The 15,420-nt window shown below is 37.0% G+C and overlaps 4 protein-coding genes across 5 annotated transcripts; 3 read left to right on the top strand and 1 right to left on the bottom strand.

Moving 5' to 3' along the window:
- The first annotated feature begins 643 nt into the window (after nucleotides 1-643).
- On the top strand, nucleotides 644-1,417 carry LOC18596758 (LOB domain-containing protein 2-like). Its single transcript, XM_007025431.3, has one exon. The coding sequence runs from the start codon at nucleotides 644-646 to the stop codon at nucleotides 1,415-1,417; it is 774 nt and encodes a 257-aa protein (XP_007025493.3).
- A 2,121-nt stretch (nucleotides 1,418-3,538) lies between these two features.
- LOC18596757 (pathogenesis-related genes transcriptional activator PTI5-like) lies at nucleotides 3,539-4,481 on the top strand. The gene has a single exon (XM_007025430.3). The coding sequence runs from the start codon at nucleotides 3,682-3,684 to the stop codon at nucleotides 4,234-4,236; it is 555 nt and encodes a 184-aa protein (XP_007025492.3). The 5' UTR covers nucleotides 3,539-3,681; the 3' UTR covers nucleotides 4,237-4,481.
- A 1,578-nt stretch (nucleotides 4,482-6,059) lies between these two features.
- Nucleotides 6,060-7,500, bottom strand: LOC18596756 (Integrase-type DNA-binding superfamily protein). The gene has a single exon (XM_007025429.3). It carries the CDS (start codon nucleotides 7,158-7,160, stop codon nucleotides 6,315-6,317), a length of 846 nt encoding a protein of 281 aa, XP_007025491.3. The 5' UTR covers nucleotides 7,161-7,500; the 3' UTR covers nucleotides 6,060-6,314.
- A 4,687-nt stretch (nucleotides 7,501-12,187) lies between these two features.
- On the top strand, nucleotides 12,188-14,525 carry LOC18596755 (GDSL-like Lipase/Acylhydrolase superfamily protein). 2 transcript variants are annotated; one of them, XM_018122526.2, is made up of 5 exons: nucleotides 12,188-12,490; nucleotides 12,608-12,726; nucleotides 12,838-13,071; nucleotides 13,797-14,067; nucleotides 14,152-14,525. In XM_018122526.2, the coding sequence occupies exons 1-5, from the start codon at nucleotides 12,208-12,210 to the stop codon at nucleotides 14,358-14,360; spliced, it is 1,116 nt and encodes a 371-aa protein (XP_017978015.1). In that variant the 5' UTR covers nucleotides 12,188-12,207; the 3' UTR covers nucleotides 14,361-14,525. The 2 variants fall into 2 exon arrangements, with proteins under 2 accessions (XP_017978015.1, XP_017978014.1); XM_018122525.2 differs by having other exon boundaries at nucleotides 12,596-12,726.
- The last annotated feature ends 895 nt before the right edge of the window (nucleotides 14,526-15,420 follow it).

Raw genomic sequence — 15,420 nt, 5'->3', positions numbered from 1 at the left:
ATTATCCCAATCAATCATTATATGCTTTTTAATTCTTCAATATATCACAAGAATATAAACCCTACTATCGACTATTATAGGATAAGCTACATAGAGTTTAAATTAAATTGTAAGATTTTCATATGGATATATATCTAACAGTTTTTCTTAGGAATTTATATTTTATTAATTGTAAATGAATATTGTTTATTGGATCTCATTATAAAACTTCATCTTTGATTAGGTACATCTTAATTGGGATGAGATGGTGAATTAATCTTGATTTATAATTAATAAACTATGATAGGAGTGAACAAATTAAACATAAACTCTTTGCACCCTTTGCTTTAATACTTCTTAATTATTGGTTAAAACCTGCTATTAGTTTAAGTACTAATAAACCTCAAGGTCTTATCCCAAAAATTAACCTCAAGGTCCCTAAATCCAATGGCTATAAGAGATTCATCTATATAAGGACTAATGAGTATGCATGCAGCCAAGACTTTCATCAACAGTATTACAAGGGTAAAATTGAGTTTTTCATAAGGTTAATTGTATTATAAAAACCTAGCTTAAGCCCTCGGGAACAAAAAAAAAAAAAAACCCTATATTCTCTCTAAGAACCCTTATTCTTCTTCGGAATTATTCTTTGTACATAGTAAGAATGTCGAGTGGGAACGGCGAAGAAGTCCTAAATTCTCGCCATGCATGCGCAGCTTGCAAGCATCAGAGGAGAAAGTGCGATAACGATTGCGTATTTGCTCCACACTTTCCGGCAAACAGGGCACACTATTTCCGAGAAGTTCACAAGATTTTTGGAGTAAAAAACGTTACAAATCTTTTGGAACATCTTGATGACAACGACAGGAGAAGGGCTGTCGAGTCCCTCCAATGGGAAGCTTTTGCATGGAAGGAAGATCCTGTTCTAGGGCCTCTAGGGCTTTTTAAAAAGCTGGAGAAAGAGCTTGAATTGTTAAAAGAACAGCTGAATAATCCACAGCCGGTTGTGCCTTACCAAACCAAGTCAGGATTGATTGGATTCAACCACAACTCTGCTGGATTTGTTGCTAATGGCGACGACATTAGTATTGCAAATTTTGGTTATGCTAATAGCCCAAATTTAGGGCTAGATGTAAACATGAATAATTACGCTGGATTTTTCCAAAGAGCAGACAATATGGAAAACCAAGGAGTAAATAATATTCCTGTTGTTCCCTACTATCCAATTCCGGAAGGGCAAGGGAGATTAGTAATGCAAGAAAGAGTTCTTGATCCTGTTGTCCGAACAACACCCGTCTTACCAAAGCAAGACGCGCAGAGCAATCAAATCATCGGTTCTTCCATGAGGCCAGCATCACATCAACGAGGAAGCCAGGGAAGAGCCCATGCATATTATGATGGCTCTGTTAGTGGTCCTCAAGCGAGACGTATGCATTGAAGAATACTGCAGAGAAATCGTAATGCTATTATTAATCCTAGTTATCAGTTACTTGATTTAGTTTAGTTACAGAATTACTACATTCTCTTATATTGAATGAGTTTATTGAAATTTTGCATCTTTTGCTTCTTTTTTTGTTGGTCAAGTATTTAGTTATATGTCTGACATGAGCATAAAAAAGAAAAAAAATGAAAGACTTAATTATGCTACTATAAATGCTTATAATTTTTATTTTATTATTGTTTATGTTGATCATGGCAGTGCTAATTTTATGATCGAGGGAACGAGAGGTTTCTCTTTTCTCCTCAAATTGAAGTGAATTTATTTACATTAGTGATACTTTTTAATTCTAGTAATATCGCTAGGGTTATTACTAGCATACAGAATATAAGTTTTAGTTGATAGCATTTGTCTATGTTTTAAGATAGAGTTTTGTTGAGGTAATCACAACACAATGATCCACCAAGTGCAATGGACAATATTTATTGGTTAGCAAATGATGAGCCCATGCAGGAATGGCCCAATTAAGGCAGCCTTGTCCGATGGGCAATTTCTTAGTAATTCCTTCCGGGCTTTAATCACAACTTGTCCCCATTGCGTCTGTCACCCTATCGTTGTTAGTATGATAAAATGTTTGGTCTAGAAACATATGCGGAGACATTCAGGATTACAAATGGATCGAGCACGTGAATTTAATGAACCACAATTTATTGATGGATCCCATTCCCAATATACTCAAACATGTTGATTTAATTGAGTAATTTCACTGTCTAATGATGGAATAAGATACCCATGCATTAATTCATTGGCATGGTACCTAAATTGCTTACAATTTATTGATGGATCCCGTTCCCAATATACTCAAACATGTTGGACTTTTAACTCTGATTTAATTGAGTAATTTCACTGTTTAATGATGGAATAACATACCCATGCATTAATTCACTGGCATGGTACCTAAATTGCTTACATTAGTCTTCTCTTTGGACCATCTTTGGAAAAACAATGGTACATGGCCCATTTGAATCAAAAGTTTTGTGGTCTATGACTATGGATAGAACTGTGCGCTCAACATTTCTTTTCCCTTCGTGGTTAAATCTTGACTGTTGAAAAGTCAAAATGAAGATTGATTGGAACATTGTCAAAAGGGAAGCCACGTGCTCTAAGAAATCTGACGACCGTGATGAGCTCAGAGATTCGACCGTAGAATTCCAGGGAGGGTACTAGTCAAACTCTTACGTCATTCATTGCATACCTGATGACCGCACCAACAATAACACGAAACATACTAGAAACTCCAGCTATTTACCTAAATATTTTTTTTCCAATTCACTAGCCATAGTATTTCAGAGCAATGCTTTTCCTTTGTATTAGACAATATTGTACGATTTTCCATAGGAAATATTTACCCTCGCTTATCTGCATCTGCACGTGTTGCGCAATCCTCCTTGCACTCCAAGTTGAAATAGGTACACACTCTAGTCAACGAAATGAAGTGTTCCAGATTCTAATATTGACATCAAACCCAACTTCGGATTCTGTTCCTCATCTTCTCAAGGATTGATGAAAAATTATTCACAGAAAGGGATTCCTAATTTCCCCAAAGAGAAACATTGATCCGTCCCTTTGTGAAGCTCAGACAAACAACAAAAAGTTGTTAGCCGTCCAAAAACCAACTCAGCGAATATCTTATTCTTATCTAAATCTACTACTAAGCCAAATATCAAATCCGTTCCCAAATTTCTCTGCCCGTATTTCATAATTCATGTAGTGAAGATTAGAAGAGTGTTGAGTTTGAATTCTATTAGAATTTAATTAGGATTTTAATTTGTATATAATATTAAATAGTTATACAGTTTCAATTTTTTTTTTTTGACTTGGATTAATTTTTACTTGTATTATAAAAGTGGGTTTTGTAAATTTTAAAAGGTAAATATGTTTTTTTGAAACGTGCAAAAAGCCTAACTGAAGAAAAAATATATTTGGGAAAAAACAGAGTGTGTTCTCGTAATAACTAGAAAAACATGGGGCAAATTCCATTCTTTATAAACACCAAAGAAGTAGTATATGCCGAGGAGGAGCAAAAAGTATGTCCCTTCTCTCATTCCTCTCACCTTCCTTCCGCCTAATAAAAAAAATTCCAAGGAAAGACCCCACATGCACCAACGATTCTTCTTCCTTAAATAGAAGTCTAGAGCCACTTTGTACAAACTTCAGGCCTCATCAAACGCCGTCCTGTAAAGCCCCCTGGAAAATTAACCACCATGACATCCCATACAGAAGAAAAGGCCTGGAAGGAATCCATGGTTCAAATCTCCCACAGCGAGAATCAGCTACCATTTAATGAGAACGATTCTCAAGACATGTTCATCTACCAAGTCTTGAACGAAGCAAACCCTCATGCCGTGGCGATCAATAACTTCCATCAGTTTCATGTTCCCCCAAGAAACCAAAGTAGCGCGACAAACATGCTTGAACCGTCCAGGACCATCGCCAAGAAGCATTACAGGGGTGTCAGGCGTCGCCCCTGGGGCAAATACGCGGCTGAGATCCGTGACTCCACGCGAAATGGTGCACGCGTTTGGCTAGGCACATTCGTAACAGCCGAAGAAGCTGCTCTGGCTTATGACAGGGCAGCTTTCAGGATGCGCGGCGCCAAGGCTTTACTCAATTTTCCAGCTGAAGTTGTGGCTGCATCGTCGGTCCAACGATTAAGGCCAAACTTAAGTTCAACAAGCTCAGAGAAAACGAATCCAGATTCAGGAAGCAGCTGCAGCACACTTTCAATTTCGGAATCGGAGAGCAGCACAACTGGGTAGTCACATAAACTTGGACAAGTTCTTTAAACCTTTCTAAGACGGGCTCGAGGCATCAGAATCTCTACCATCCAACCGGGACCTAAAGTCCCAAAAGGCACTAGGATTTAGATGTGTGAAAGTTTGCATTTTCCTTTTGATTTTTTGTTTTCCAAATGTTTTCCTTAAATAGCATTTTTGTATATAAGAGGCCTATTCGGTGTCCAATGCACATTGCAACATCTATACAAATCCGCTCTGAAAACCAATACTCCAGTTCTTATTGTGTTATAATAGGAATGTCAGTAAGGCAAGAGGCTTGAGAATAACTAGATCGGTTCAAGAGATGAGGTTTTTTCTTTCTCTTTGGTCCCCTCCTACTGCAACGCTAAGCATTACTTTTAATTCCAAACTTTTCCCAATACAAATGAATGGTAGAAGTTCTTCATTAGATTGTTTAGACAAGGTGCCAAAACTCTTAGCAGTACTATAAAAATTCTCTTTGGAACATGTCTGCATCATGCCCGGCGGAATTGACCAGCTTGGATACTTAATTATTTTTGGTTAAATTCATTGCATCTGATTACGTTGAATAGTAAACTGCACATTGTGCTTCCTCGTACAAGTGCGCCTATTGATTTCTTTTTGACCAAAGGAAAATTTTGATTAGTCAAATAAATTTATGAAAAGTAAACCAAATGAACATTAGGTCCAATGCAAAATCTAATAAAATCCTCATTAACCCATGTGACAGTTACCTAGCTTGCCTGTCAAAGGATCCAACAGAATGGTTGGTGTACATAAATTTTGTAATTGATTAGTCACTTGATTGTTGGGATCGAATTTGACCAACATTTGAGGTAAAATCAAACACAAAAAGACTTATCAAATTAAAAAAATATTAAATATTATCTCTTTGATAAGTACCCACACCTACTCCAATGTTTAAACAGTCAAATTGAAAAGAATATTTGTTTCTAATACTGTATGTTCAAGTGGGATATGCTTTGAGAGAGAGATAGAGAGAGAAGCAAATTCAAATTTTGTTCACAAATTGGTCGAAACAGGAGAAAAACTATGAAACAACCATGCCGTGATCCTTGTCTTTTTTCTTCGTTGTGTATGAGGGTTTAAGCCTTTTAGCTCTATAGATAAGATCTCTTTTGTACGTTTCTTAGTTCGGGAATTAAATTCTTAACTTAAGTCAATTACAAAGTTAAAGATCAACAAAACATCATATTCCAATTTCCAATCCTAATCAAATCATTTCCTTTCAATTTTTTTTTTGTAGGTCATAACTTAGGTGTTGATAGCATGTTTTGCCGGAAAAACGTTTCAATCAATAATCTAATTGAGATATTGGTGGAGAAAGGGGGGCAATTAGTAAATGTTGCTCCCTATTTTCATTAGCTTAACCAATGTAGCAGATACATAGCTTACTACTGTGTGTCTGTGTGCAGTGAGCTGGCTACGAGACAATCCAATGTGACCAGAATGGACAAAGTTAGCCCAATTTATGAAATTGACCCTCGATCCTAAGTATTTAGCCCAAAATCTTTACTACATACTCCCAAACCCAAAAAAGATTTACCAAAGGATCGAATGATCTGGATTGTTAAGGCACTTTAGATCACAATCCAATCAACAGTGGTTGCAGCTGTATTGCAAAACGCCATTCAAGCGGGACTGTGGATGCTCTGGGCCAACTTTTAGAGTCTTAGGAGGAAATTGTACCACCTTTGATAGTATAAACCTACTCTATGCTTTTCACATTTCATAACCTCTCAATCTATGCGACTTGTGGATAAATATTTGAATGTAGCACTTACACACGATTCTCGAAGATGTGGTATGAAATTCAATCTGTTATCACAATTTGTGATGATTCTATTACTGTATAAGCAAATAGGTAATGGTGAATATTTTCAGTAATGAAAACCTAGACTAATAGTAATACATGCATTCCTGCAAACAAATAATATAATACAATCGAACTGGTATTATGCCTAATGATCAATCGATCTCAATGTACAGTAGTAATCTTTGAAATCTTGTGTCCCTTTGACTCTTTCTTTTGGCTACCTAGCTGTTTCCGAATTCTGTCAAAAAGAAGACAGCAAGCTCTCCAAATAATCGCTTCCCAAATCCTGAAACTCAAGTACATCGTATCCATCCTCAAGCACCTCTTCCACGCTAGCCATTCTCTTTAGTCTAGGCTGTTCAACCATCACAACCTGATCACCATTTTTCTCCCAATCTCTAGACTCTCTTTTTCGGTGATTTCTGAAATTTTTATTGAAGCCGGAATATGTGCTGGCAGAGTCTTTGCCTTGATACTTCTCTGACAAACAAGCGTTGAAGTCGGGTTCCGTGTAGTCAATACCCATGGCCTTAGCAACTGTCTCAAGTGGGAAGTTAAGATATGCCTTGGGGCCTCTAATTCTCAAAGCAGCCTTGTCGTAGGCCAAAGCTGCCTCCTCAGCTGTGTCAAAAGTCCCAAGCCAAACTCGAGCTCCTTTTCTCGACGAGTCCCTTATCTCTGCTGCATACTTGCCCCAAGGCCGCCTCCTCACTCCACGGTAATGTCTTGTTGCCACCTTCTCTACTCTCACAGAATTCACTTTAGGCCCTCGAGTGCTTACGCTTATGCTTTTGCTTGTATTATCATTACAGGATTGCTCTATATTGCCCGAAGGAATAATTCCATCAAGAAGATCCTCCCAGGCGTCAGCTCCCATTGAAATCCACCTCCCAAGACTTGGTAGCCTTTGTAAAATCTCCATGGATCCGTCTCTCCCGTCCAGGCTTGGCAGTTCTTGCCAGGATTTGGACGACTTTGTTGTAATCTTGCTAGTTGCTCCATCAGCTTCTTCTCCACCAATGAAGTTCGCCCATACATTCTCTAGTATGGACTCAGATGCTGCATGCTGACTGCTTTCTACAGCCATCTTGCTATCTACAGATCTCGATCTTCAGGTGTCACTAAATTTAGGGTAGAGGGTTTTGGGAATTGAGAAATATAAAGATATAAATACGCGCAATTTGAACCTTTATCCTATACGCCATGACAATTTCCAGTAAGAAACTTGGGATTTAATCAACTGACCAGCTTAATTCATGGAAAGGAATAGGAATTCAAACTATAAAAAATTCAGTGGATTTGTGTATTTTAAGGCTTTAATATTGACTTATTTGTTTGGTCTAGTCATTTGGAGGCTTAATTTGTGCAGATACCTGCACTTTGTATATTTTTTTCTGAAATCCTTCCTGTAATTCATGATCAATTACATAAGAAACAGCGAAAGATGGGAAACGAAAGCTGGCTAGAATCAATCGATTTTTATATTGTTTAACTGATGCATTCTGGCATTTTTATAGTATTTCACGTGGTAGCACTTTCTACATAGGCATCGTCTGAACAACACCCTTCCCATCATATCTTTCACACATTCCTTCAAAGACATATATTGCCTCGGTTTCATACTTGAATTTTCCCAGATAATAAGAGGCTTACCGCTTTAATAACCTGTAATCCAAGTTACCGGAAAATCAAGGGTGATGATTGTGTAGGTTTGAAAAAGAGGGTAAGAGAGGGAGTAGTAAAGACTTCTGAGTCGTTTCTTCGGATATACATCTATGCTTGTTCCCATTGAGATTACTGGTTTAAAAGTTTAAAGGCACTGCTCTTTGCAGACATTCCTTTCCATCACAGCTGTTGCTATATCTTTTCAGGTTATATTTTAATCTGCTCCCTTAGTATCACTACAGGTTTTGGCCAATGGTATATGTTATGTTCAACGATTTCATGCCAGATTTTGCCTATAATTAACAAGTAACGATAAAAAGTAAGTATGGTTTTGGGCTTATTACATGTGCTGTTACTTCCACAACAACCAGAAAATTTCCTGAATATTTTGCTTGTGCCATCTAATTTGGTATCAAGAATTGCAGTGCACCAACTCAGTTGAGATCCTGTTTAGCTGTTTCTCCTCTGGCGAATGTTTCAAATTAGTCTGTTGTGTGAACAAATGTGGTAGCTAGGCGCCTCTATGCAAATCCATTTTTTCTTGGCATCCAAGCATTGACAACCTCAATTAAAGAATAAGATCAACTCATTGCAAGGGATATATTATAAGGCCACACACTTCAACATTTAAAAATAATAAAAAATTTCAGCTCAGAAAGGGGAGGATTAAAGGCTTAAAACCGAAGAAAGATGGAGAGTGTTGTGCAAATGCGGCGGTTAGGATTCGATGTATCGGGGGAAGAAAACTTCTGCGACTAATGCAAGTAATCGGAACCAACGGGTATGATTGGTTCAGGCACAATCAAGAGTGTGTTGATGGCCACAAACCATTGACTTTTGCTTCCATGGTAGTAAGAGTAAAGATTTGCAAAAAAGTACGTTTGGTTTGACCACTGCCCATAGGATGATTTCCCCTTTTCCATGTAGGAAAATGCGGAGTATTTAGTTCACAAATATTAAGCAATGGACAATGAAGACTTTTGCCCCATTGTTTTAAATGCCTAATTCGATGTTGTACTCTTTAGTGTTACTGTGGAGCAAGGTTGGACCGTCCCGTTTCTATTTCATGTTGTGGTTACTTTTAAGCAAATTATTTCTCTAATTTTACATTGATTTTCTTTGCCTAAATGATAGTAACAACATGGGTAATACTACTGCCATATTCATTGTCAATGGTTGTATATATGATGCAATCTTTTATTTTGTGAATCTAATGAAATATAATTACTCTCAAACAAGTACATGCCTGTTACTAATTAAGGATCGTTAGCTTTGGAGTAAGTTGGTGGTTGAGTCCAACATTGAAAGAAAACTACCCAAAAATTAATGTTTCAGTTTTTGGTTGCTAATGGTGGTTCATGGGTCACCATTTTTTTGCCTTCATATTTCCACTTGAGGAGACACGCCAAGTTAGGCTTCAGAGTCAATTAATATTAGGGGTAATATGCTAATATTGAGTTTTTGGTGTGGTAGATCAATTACAATTAGAATTTGAAGACCAAATGCACTTTTTAATTAAAGCTCATTCTTAAGTAATCTCTATGCAGATCACTTTTTGCATAATAAGGCCAATAGCTTTTTGGGTTGTTTTGCTTGAGTATGGATTTGCAAGAGGGAGAAACATCCAAAATGGTCATGTTTCTCACTCTTGCTCTCCCTTCACCCTTTCTGGCTGTTAAGGGTGGCTGTAACTTCTTTGAGTCTTGCTAATATCATATTTTGTAGTTGTATAGTATTTTGTTTTCGGCTGGCTTTTTGTATGCCAAGCTTCAGGAAGGGCACCTGGACCAAGTCTCTCATAGTCCCTTCCTTTTTGTGTACATAGGGGATTTTACCCTGATTTAATGGAAATACTTTTAATCTTCAAAAAAAAAAAAAAGTAATCTCTATCCAGTCTAAAGTCTACCCGTCTCATCCATTCAATTTCTTGAGCTATTAAGGGCTTGCAGCTGTTCAGCAGTAGCATTAATAACAGATCTTTTGACAAACATGCAATGCAATCACACTCCCCTTGCACTAACAACTATCCTATCTCAAATCTTGTTGCCTACAAATTGGGAATGTCTTATATATATAGGTTCTGTGTAATAACTATGCAGCTTTTTGGCATTTTTTGCTAGGCATATTTGGGAATTCCATATGCCTTTTTTAAGCAGTGATCTTTAAATGGGAATGATGGAAAGTAAGTAAGTGAAATTATTATATGTCATCGGTCTTTCTATGTATATGTGCTATACAGAAGTCCTATGATTCCTGATTTCTTGAGCCATAATAATTTTTCCTTTTTTCGAAATTTGATTTTCTATATTCAAAGGAGCAATGGCATGTCGACCATGCCTTGGGGCCCTATTAATAAGGACTAATTTCATCTTAAACTCTTTTGAGATAATTACCAGTATGACTTTACTGATGATGTTGATTTCATGATCTCTTATTCTCTTTCGGTTGAAAGGGTAGATTGACATGTTTCATCTTCATGCATCTGTCTTTTCCACTGACTGAAATATTGTAGGACGACATTATACAATTTTTCTCATAGCTTAACAATTATTTCATGCCTCCACTATCTCATGCAACGCAATGTGTCTTAATCAACCACTTATTCCCTCGTCTTGTTGCTGTCTCGTTGTCCTTCTCTACACAGCAGATTTTTCCAGGGAGGAAGTTTATTGTTAAACGAATCTCTTCAGAATTTGAAGTTCAAGAATGATCTCAGAAGTAACTGGTTTAACAAGAAAAATTGGACGGCCACATTAATATCTCCATAACAATTAAATGGTTTCCATTTGACTTGTTGATCCCTGACCCATACGCTTTTATGGCAATATTCAACCGGATTGGTTAGTAAAGTTGTAATAAGTTGCAGCTCCATCTAATTGTTTATATATATATTTTGTGATCTATGGCTGCAATTACAACTATAGGAATCAAATGCCTGTGCCTGCTACATTCAGCCCCAACTGTCAGGGAGGAAGCACCTGTCCCCACGATCTCGGTGATGATAAATCACTGACAGGGGAAGGATCACTTTGTCTTCCATGCCTTCATGGTTAACATGCATGGATCATACAGACAAAGTAAAAGAGAAAATTTATTGAAATGATAATGAATGAACAGAGAAGTCGGTTATTGTATGTAAGAATATTTAAGTCTATTGTATGTAAGAATATTAAAAGCATGGAAAGAAACAAGTCCTGATCAATTTCTTCACAGCTTTGATTTGCTTGCATTTTCACAATACTGCAGAATCATGAATCTTCCTTGAATACTACCCCCATTCTGAAGCAATGGCCTCAACTAACTAGCAAGTAAAGTATAGTTCTGAAATCTACAGGGCAGAATGTTCATTAATTTATAATATGCCAAGTGATAAGATCCAAAGCGTTTGTTACTAAGATTACAGTGATTCAAAATTGGATTCAAGATAGATTGAACAGAAGATTAAGCATAGGATAAGATCAGATCATTTTGCAAGCGTTTCTCATGTTTTGTTTATTTTAATTCCATTCTCTACATAATTTGCGGGACAAGCTCACAGCATGGGGACAAGTGTTATTATGTTTATGACTTTATGATCCTCACCAAATCTCAACTATTTTTATCTTCTGGTCATTCCTCTTTTCAAGTAAAGCTCCAGATTTCCTTTGTTATAGTGTATAGATATAATTATATATATATATATATATATGATTGGACATCTCTCCTTTATTGATTAGTAACTACCACATTTTCTGATAATTAAGAGAGTATATTGTGCTATCTTATGGGGGAAACAATTAATCAGATGAGTACAATTTAATCTCAAATCCAAATCCTCTTCCTGTATATCTTGCACTGTTTTATTTGATCAACTAATCATCCTACAAGACGAGACAATCTAATCTAACATTCATAGTAAGATCAAGTAATAGTTTTGCTGGTGGATGTAAAAAAAATGCAACAACCACATTCATTTCCAGGAGGAAGGTTCTTACTTTCAAGTTTCACCATGTTCAATCACTCCCATCGAATAGGAAAAAAAGCATGTCCCATGCGTGACTCCTTGTTTTGTTTAGCAACACAATTACTACTATATATAAAAGTTTAGTCCAACGGCTGATTTCACTTACCAAAGCAAGTTTTGTCAAAGGATACAGCATTACAATACATAAAAAAGCCTCTGACTAATTAATTGGGGTAAAATTTCCTCTGTAATTTGAAATCTAAGCTTTTCCATGGCCAAGGTGGTTGAGAAGCTAAGACTAATCAGGATATGTTTGGTTTCCAAACCACAGCAACCAAACTATAATAGCAATAGTACCGAGACGCTATACACCAAGGATGCTTTTGTCAAGAGAATTCAACTGGTGCGTGACCCACCTTTATGACACAAAAAAACTAACACAACTAATGGGAGCTATATAACACAAGCATATCAATCAATCAATCAGTCCACATTGTTCAGTTCCCAAAATCAACTAGCCGATCACATGGAATCTTGCCATAAACATCCTCTTCATCCTTTTCTTTTTGTTCTCTTTCTCTGCATGTTCTTCTTCTTTGCTGAAGCTGCTGGAGCTTCAATAAAGCAAAGGCCCTTCAACAACAAGGTTTCGGCTGGTTTTGTCTTTGGAGACTCGACGGTAGATCCCGGGAACAATAACTATGTAAAGACCTTCTTTAGGAGCAATTTTCCTCCTTACGGGAAGGACTTGAAAGACCAAACGGCTACCGGGAGGTTTACTAACGGGAAGCTTCCCACCGATCTTATTGGTATGTTGGTTATACATATACTCATGTTCCTTGCTTCCGGCATGCTCTTTGTGGTACAATGTGAGTTTTTTTTTACTGTTTTGCTTTGATTTGTGCATGGGGAAGTTTCATATATAGGCATAAAAGAATATTTGCCACCATATTTGGATCCAACCCTTGGCATTGAGGAGCTGATGACAGGAGTTAGCTTCGCCTCCGCCGGCTCTGGATTTGATCCACTTACACCACAGATAACTGTCCGATCTGTCCCCTTCTTTTTTTCTCTTTGATATGTGACAGTGAATTGAGTTTGACATCCCAAAACAAGAATGTATTCGTTGACTTTTCACGTATTTGTTCAATTTCAGAGCGTGGTTTCGATACCAAAGCAGGTGGAGTATTTTAAAGAGTATAAGAAAAGACTGCAATCTGCTATTGGAAAGAAAAGGATGGAACATATTATCCAGAATGCTGTGTTTCTCGTCAGTGCTGGTACCAATGACTTTGTAGTCAACTATTTCACCATTCCAATTCGACGAAAGAACTACACTGTCTCAGCTTATCAACAGTTCATCTTGCAAAACGTGAAGCAGCTGCTACAGGTTTGGATTAATAACTCAGAACTGCTACAAATTATCAAAGAGATCATGATAATTAATTTTAATAAATCCAAATATCCGATTTATATTGAATGACTAGATTGCTTATATTCAATGCATGAGGCCCTTTTTTTGTTCATTTTGTGGGATGACGAAATCCTCCACAATTTGACAATTTGACCATGAATAATATCTTAACAATTTTTTTTTTGAAAGACATCGAATTTATTCATAAGTCTCACATAGAGACTACAGAAAGCAAAACCTTTTAAGGCTTGAAGATACGAAAGAGTTCTCAGATGAGAACGGACTGATCATCATAGATATCTGATGGCCAATAACAGGCCACAAAGCCTGCAATTCATTAACACAACCAGAGAAATGAATTTAAATCCTTTCGAGACCCTGTCGGTAGTGTCCTTCACTTTAAGCACCAACAGTCAGTACATATATTTGCTGGATAATTATTGGAGCTAGATAAGGTTGTTGAGTCTGATTCAAGATCCAGAAAAAGATTGCCAGAAATGAATGGGGTCCAATCATTAAGTACATGGTGATTATTAGTACCCTCCAATTTTAGCAATCACCTGGCTGGGTGGCCTTGGGGAGCAGTCTTTGACAAAGCTCTCAATTTACTACATGCAGTCGACAAGCCCGCTCATTCAATTTTTCTCAAGTTTGCAACTTGGGAGCTTTTTTGATTAATTAAGTAAATCTTATTACCATAGGACTTATGGGATGAAGGAGCTCGGAGAATTGCAGTTACCGGGCTGCCTCCAATGGGTTGTTTACCGGTTGTCATCACCCTTAACTCTCCAAACGCCATCCTGGAACGCGGTTGCATAGAAAAATTTTCTCGGGTCGGAATGGAATATAACCAAATGCTTCAAAACGAAGTGAATTCCATGCGTGGTAGACTAGCTCATCTTGGTGCGAAAATCCTTTACGTTGACATTTTCACACCATTGGTCGACATGATTCAAGGCCTTGGGAAACTTGGTAAGCATAACACTCTCTAATTTATCCTCAAACAAAGTGTTACATCACATATCAACCTTCTTTTCCTTTACTTTTTCCCTGTAGATTTTGATGAGGTAAGCCAAGGCTGCTGTGGGAGTGGTTACTTAGAAGCAGGATTTTTGTGTAATCCAGGATCATACGTGTGCTTTGATGCATCTAAATATGTATTTTTCGATTCAATCCACCCAACTGAGAAGACATACACCAAGTTGTTTATGGCTAATCATCACGTCGTCGATTCAGTGATCCAGGACTGGGATTTGAATGATTGAGCGATATTTTTAATATTAATACTATTAATTTATTGGAGCATTAATTGTTCCTCTCGCTGAAGCTTTTTATTATTATTTTTTGCCTGCAAAATTAATTGTAGGTAGATTACTCCATTAAATGCTTTCCCACATGTAAAATTTAATGCAACAGATAATTGGGAATTATTCCATGTGAGTTTTTTTTATTTAGTCTCTTCATTAACACTATTTAATTTCCAAAAGTGTATAATGTAATGGATTGAAATTTCATTCCAAAATCCTTTTTAGCTTTTTAAAATTTGGCCCATTATAAGTTTTGAGGAATTCACCCTTTTAGACTGCACCTTTCTGATCTTTAACCTTTCTAAAGAGCTCCAATCAAGTATTATGAGCTTCGTCGCAGCCAAAAACCACACTTCTTCATGGTGAGAAGCTTGAAACTTTTTGTGATACCGTGGTTACTGGAATTATCATTGAGGCCCTTTTAGTAGTTGCAGCTTAAAATTAGATCAGCTCGGAAGCATACCCTGATACCAGATGATCTTGTGCATTGTGGTCGAGGTTTGAAACAACTTGCACACATATGGGGATGACAGTTCACTTTCTATGGCGGCAGCTAAAGTGTATTACAAAGTCCACTCTTAGATATCACTTAGAAATCAGAAATGTTGCACTAAAATCAGACGAAGAGAATAATATTTTATATATTTTGTACCTAGGATTGATTTTGCACTGGTTCAGATATTATCCCATCGTTGATCTCTGTTTTTCCTTGACATTCAAAATCAAGGGGCGATTTAGTTTATTCATTTAGATCTGTCAAAGATTATCAAATAATGTGGATGTATGAATGGATTGTATAGCTTCAGAGTCTATTCTATCTTGAATTCTTTATTACTCTTTTGACTTTTCCATTAGAATATCTTTAATATTAAAGCCATGACAAGAAATTCAAAATCCTCACTGTCTAAAACTGTCTTATCCAGATACCAGAAACTGTCGTAGCATCCAGAAAGATGGAAGTACACCACTTTCCAGTGCTAAAACAACTTGGATAAGGGATGCATAAAGATAAGCCTAC

Source organism: Theobroma cacao, chromosome 6 (genome assembly GCF_053813885.1).
Source record: "Theobroma cacao isolate CCN51 chromosome 6, ASM5381388v1, whole genome shotgun sequence".
In the NCBI taxonomy this organism is placed as follows: domain Eukaryota; kingdom Viridiplantae; phylum Streptophyta; class Magnoliopsida; order Malvales; family Malvaceae; genus Theobroma; species Theobroma cacao.
Note: the sequence above shows the minus strand (reverse complement) of the source record. Positions and strands in the feature narration are given on the sequence as shown.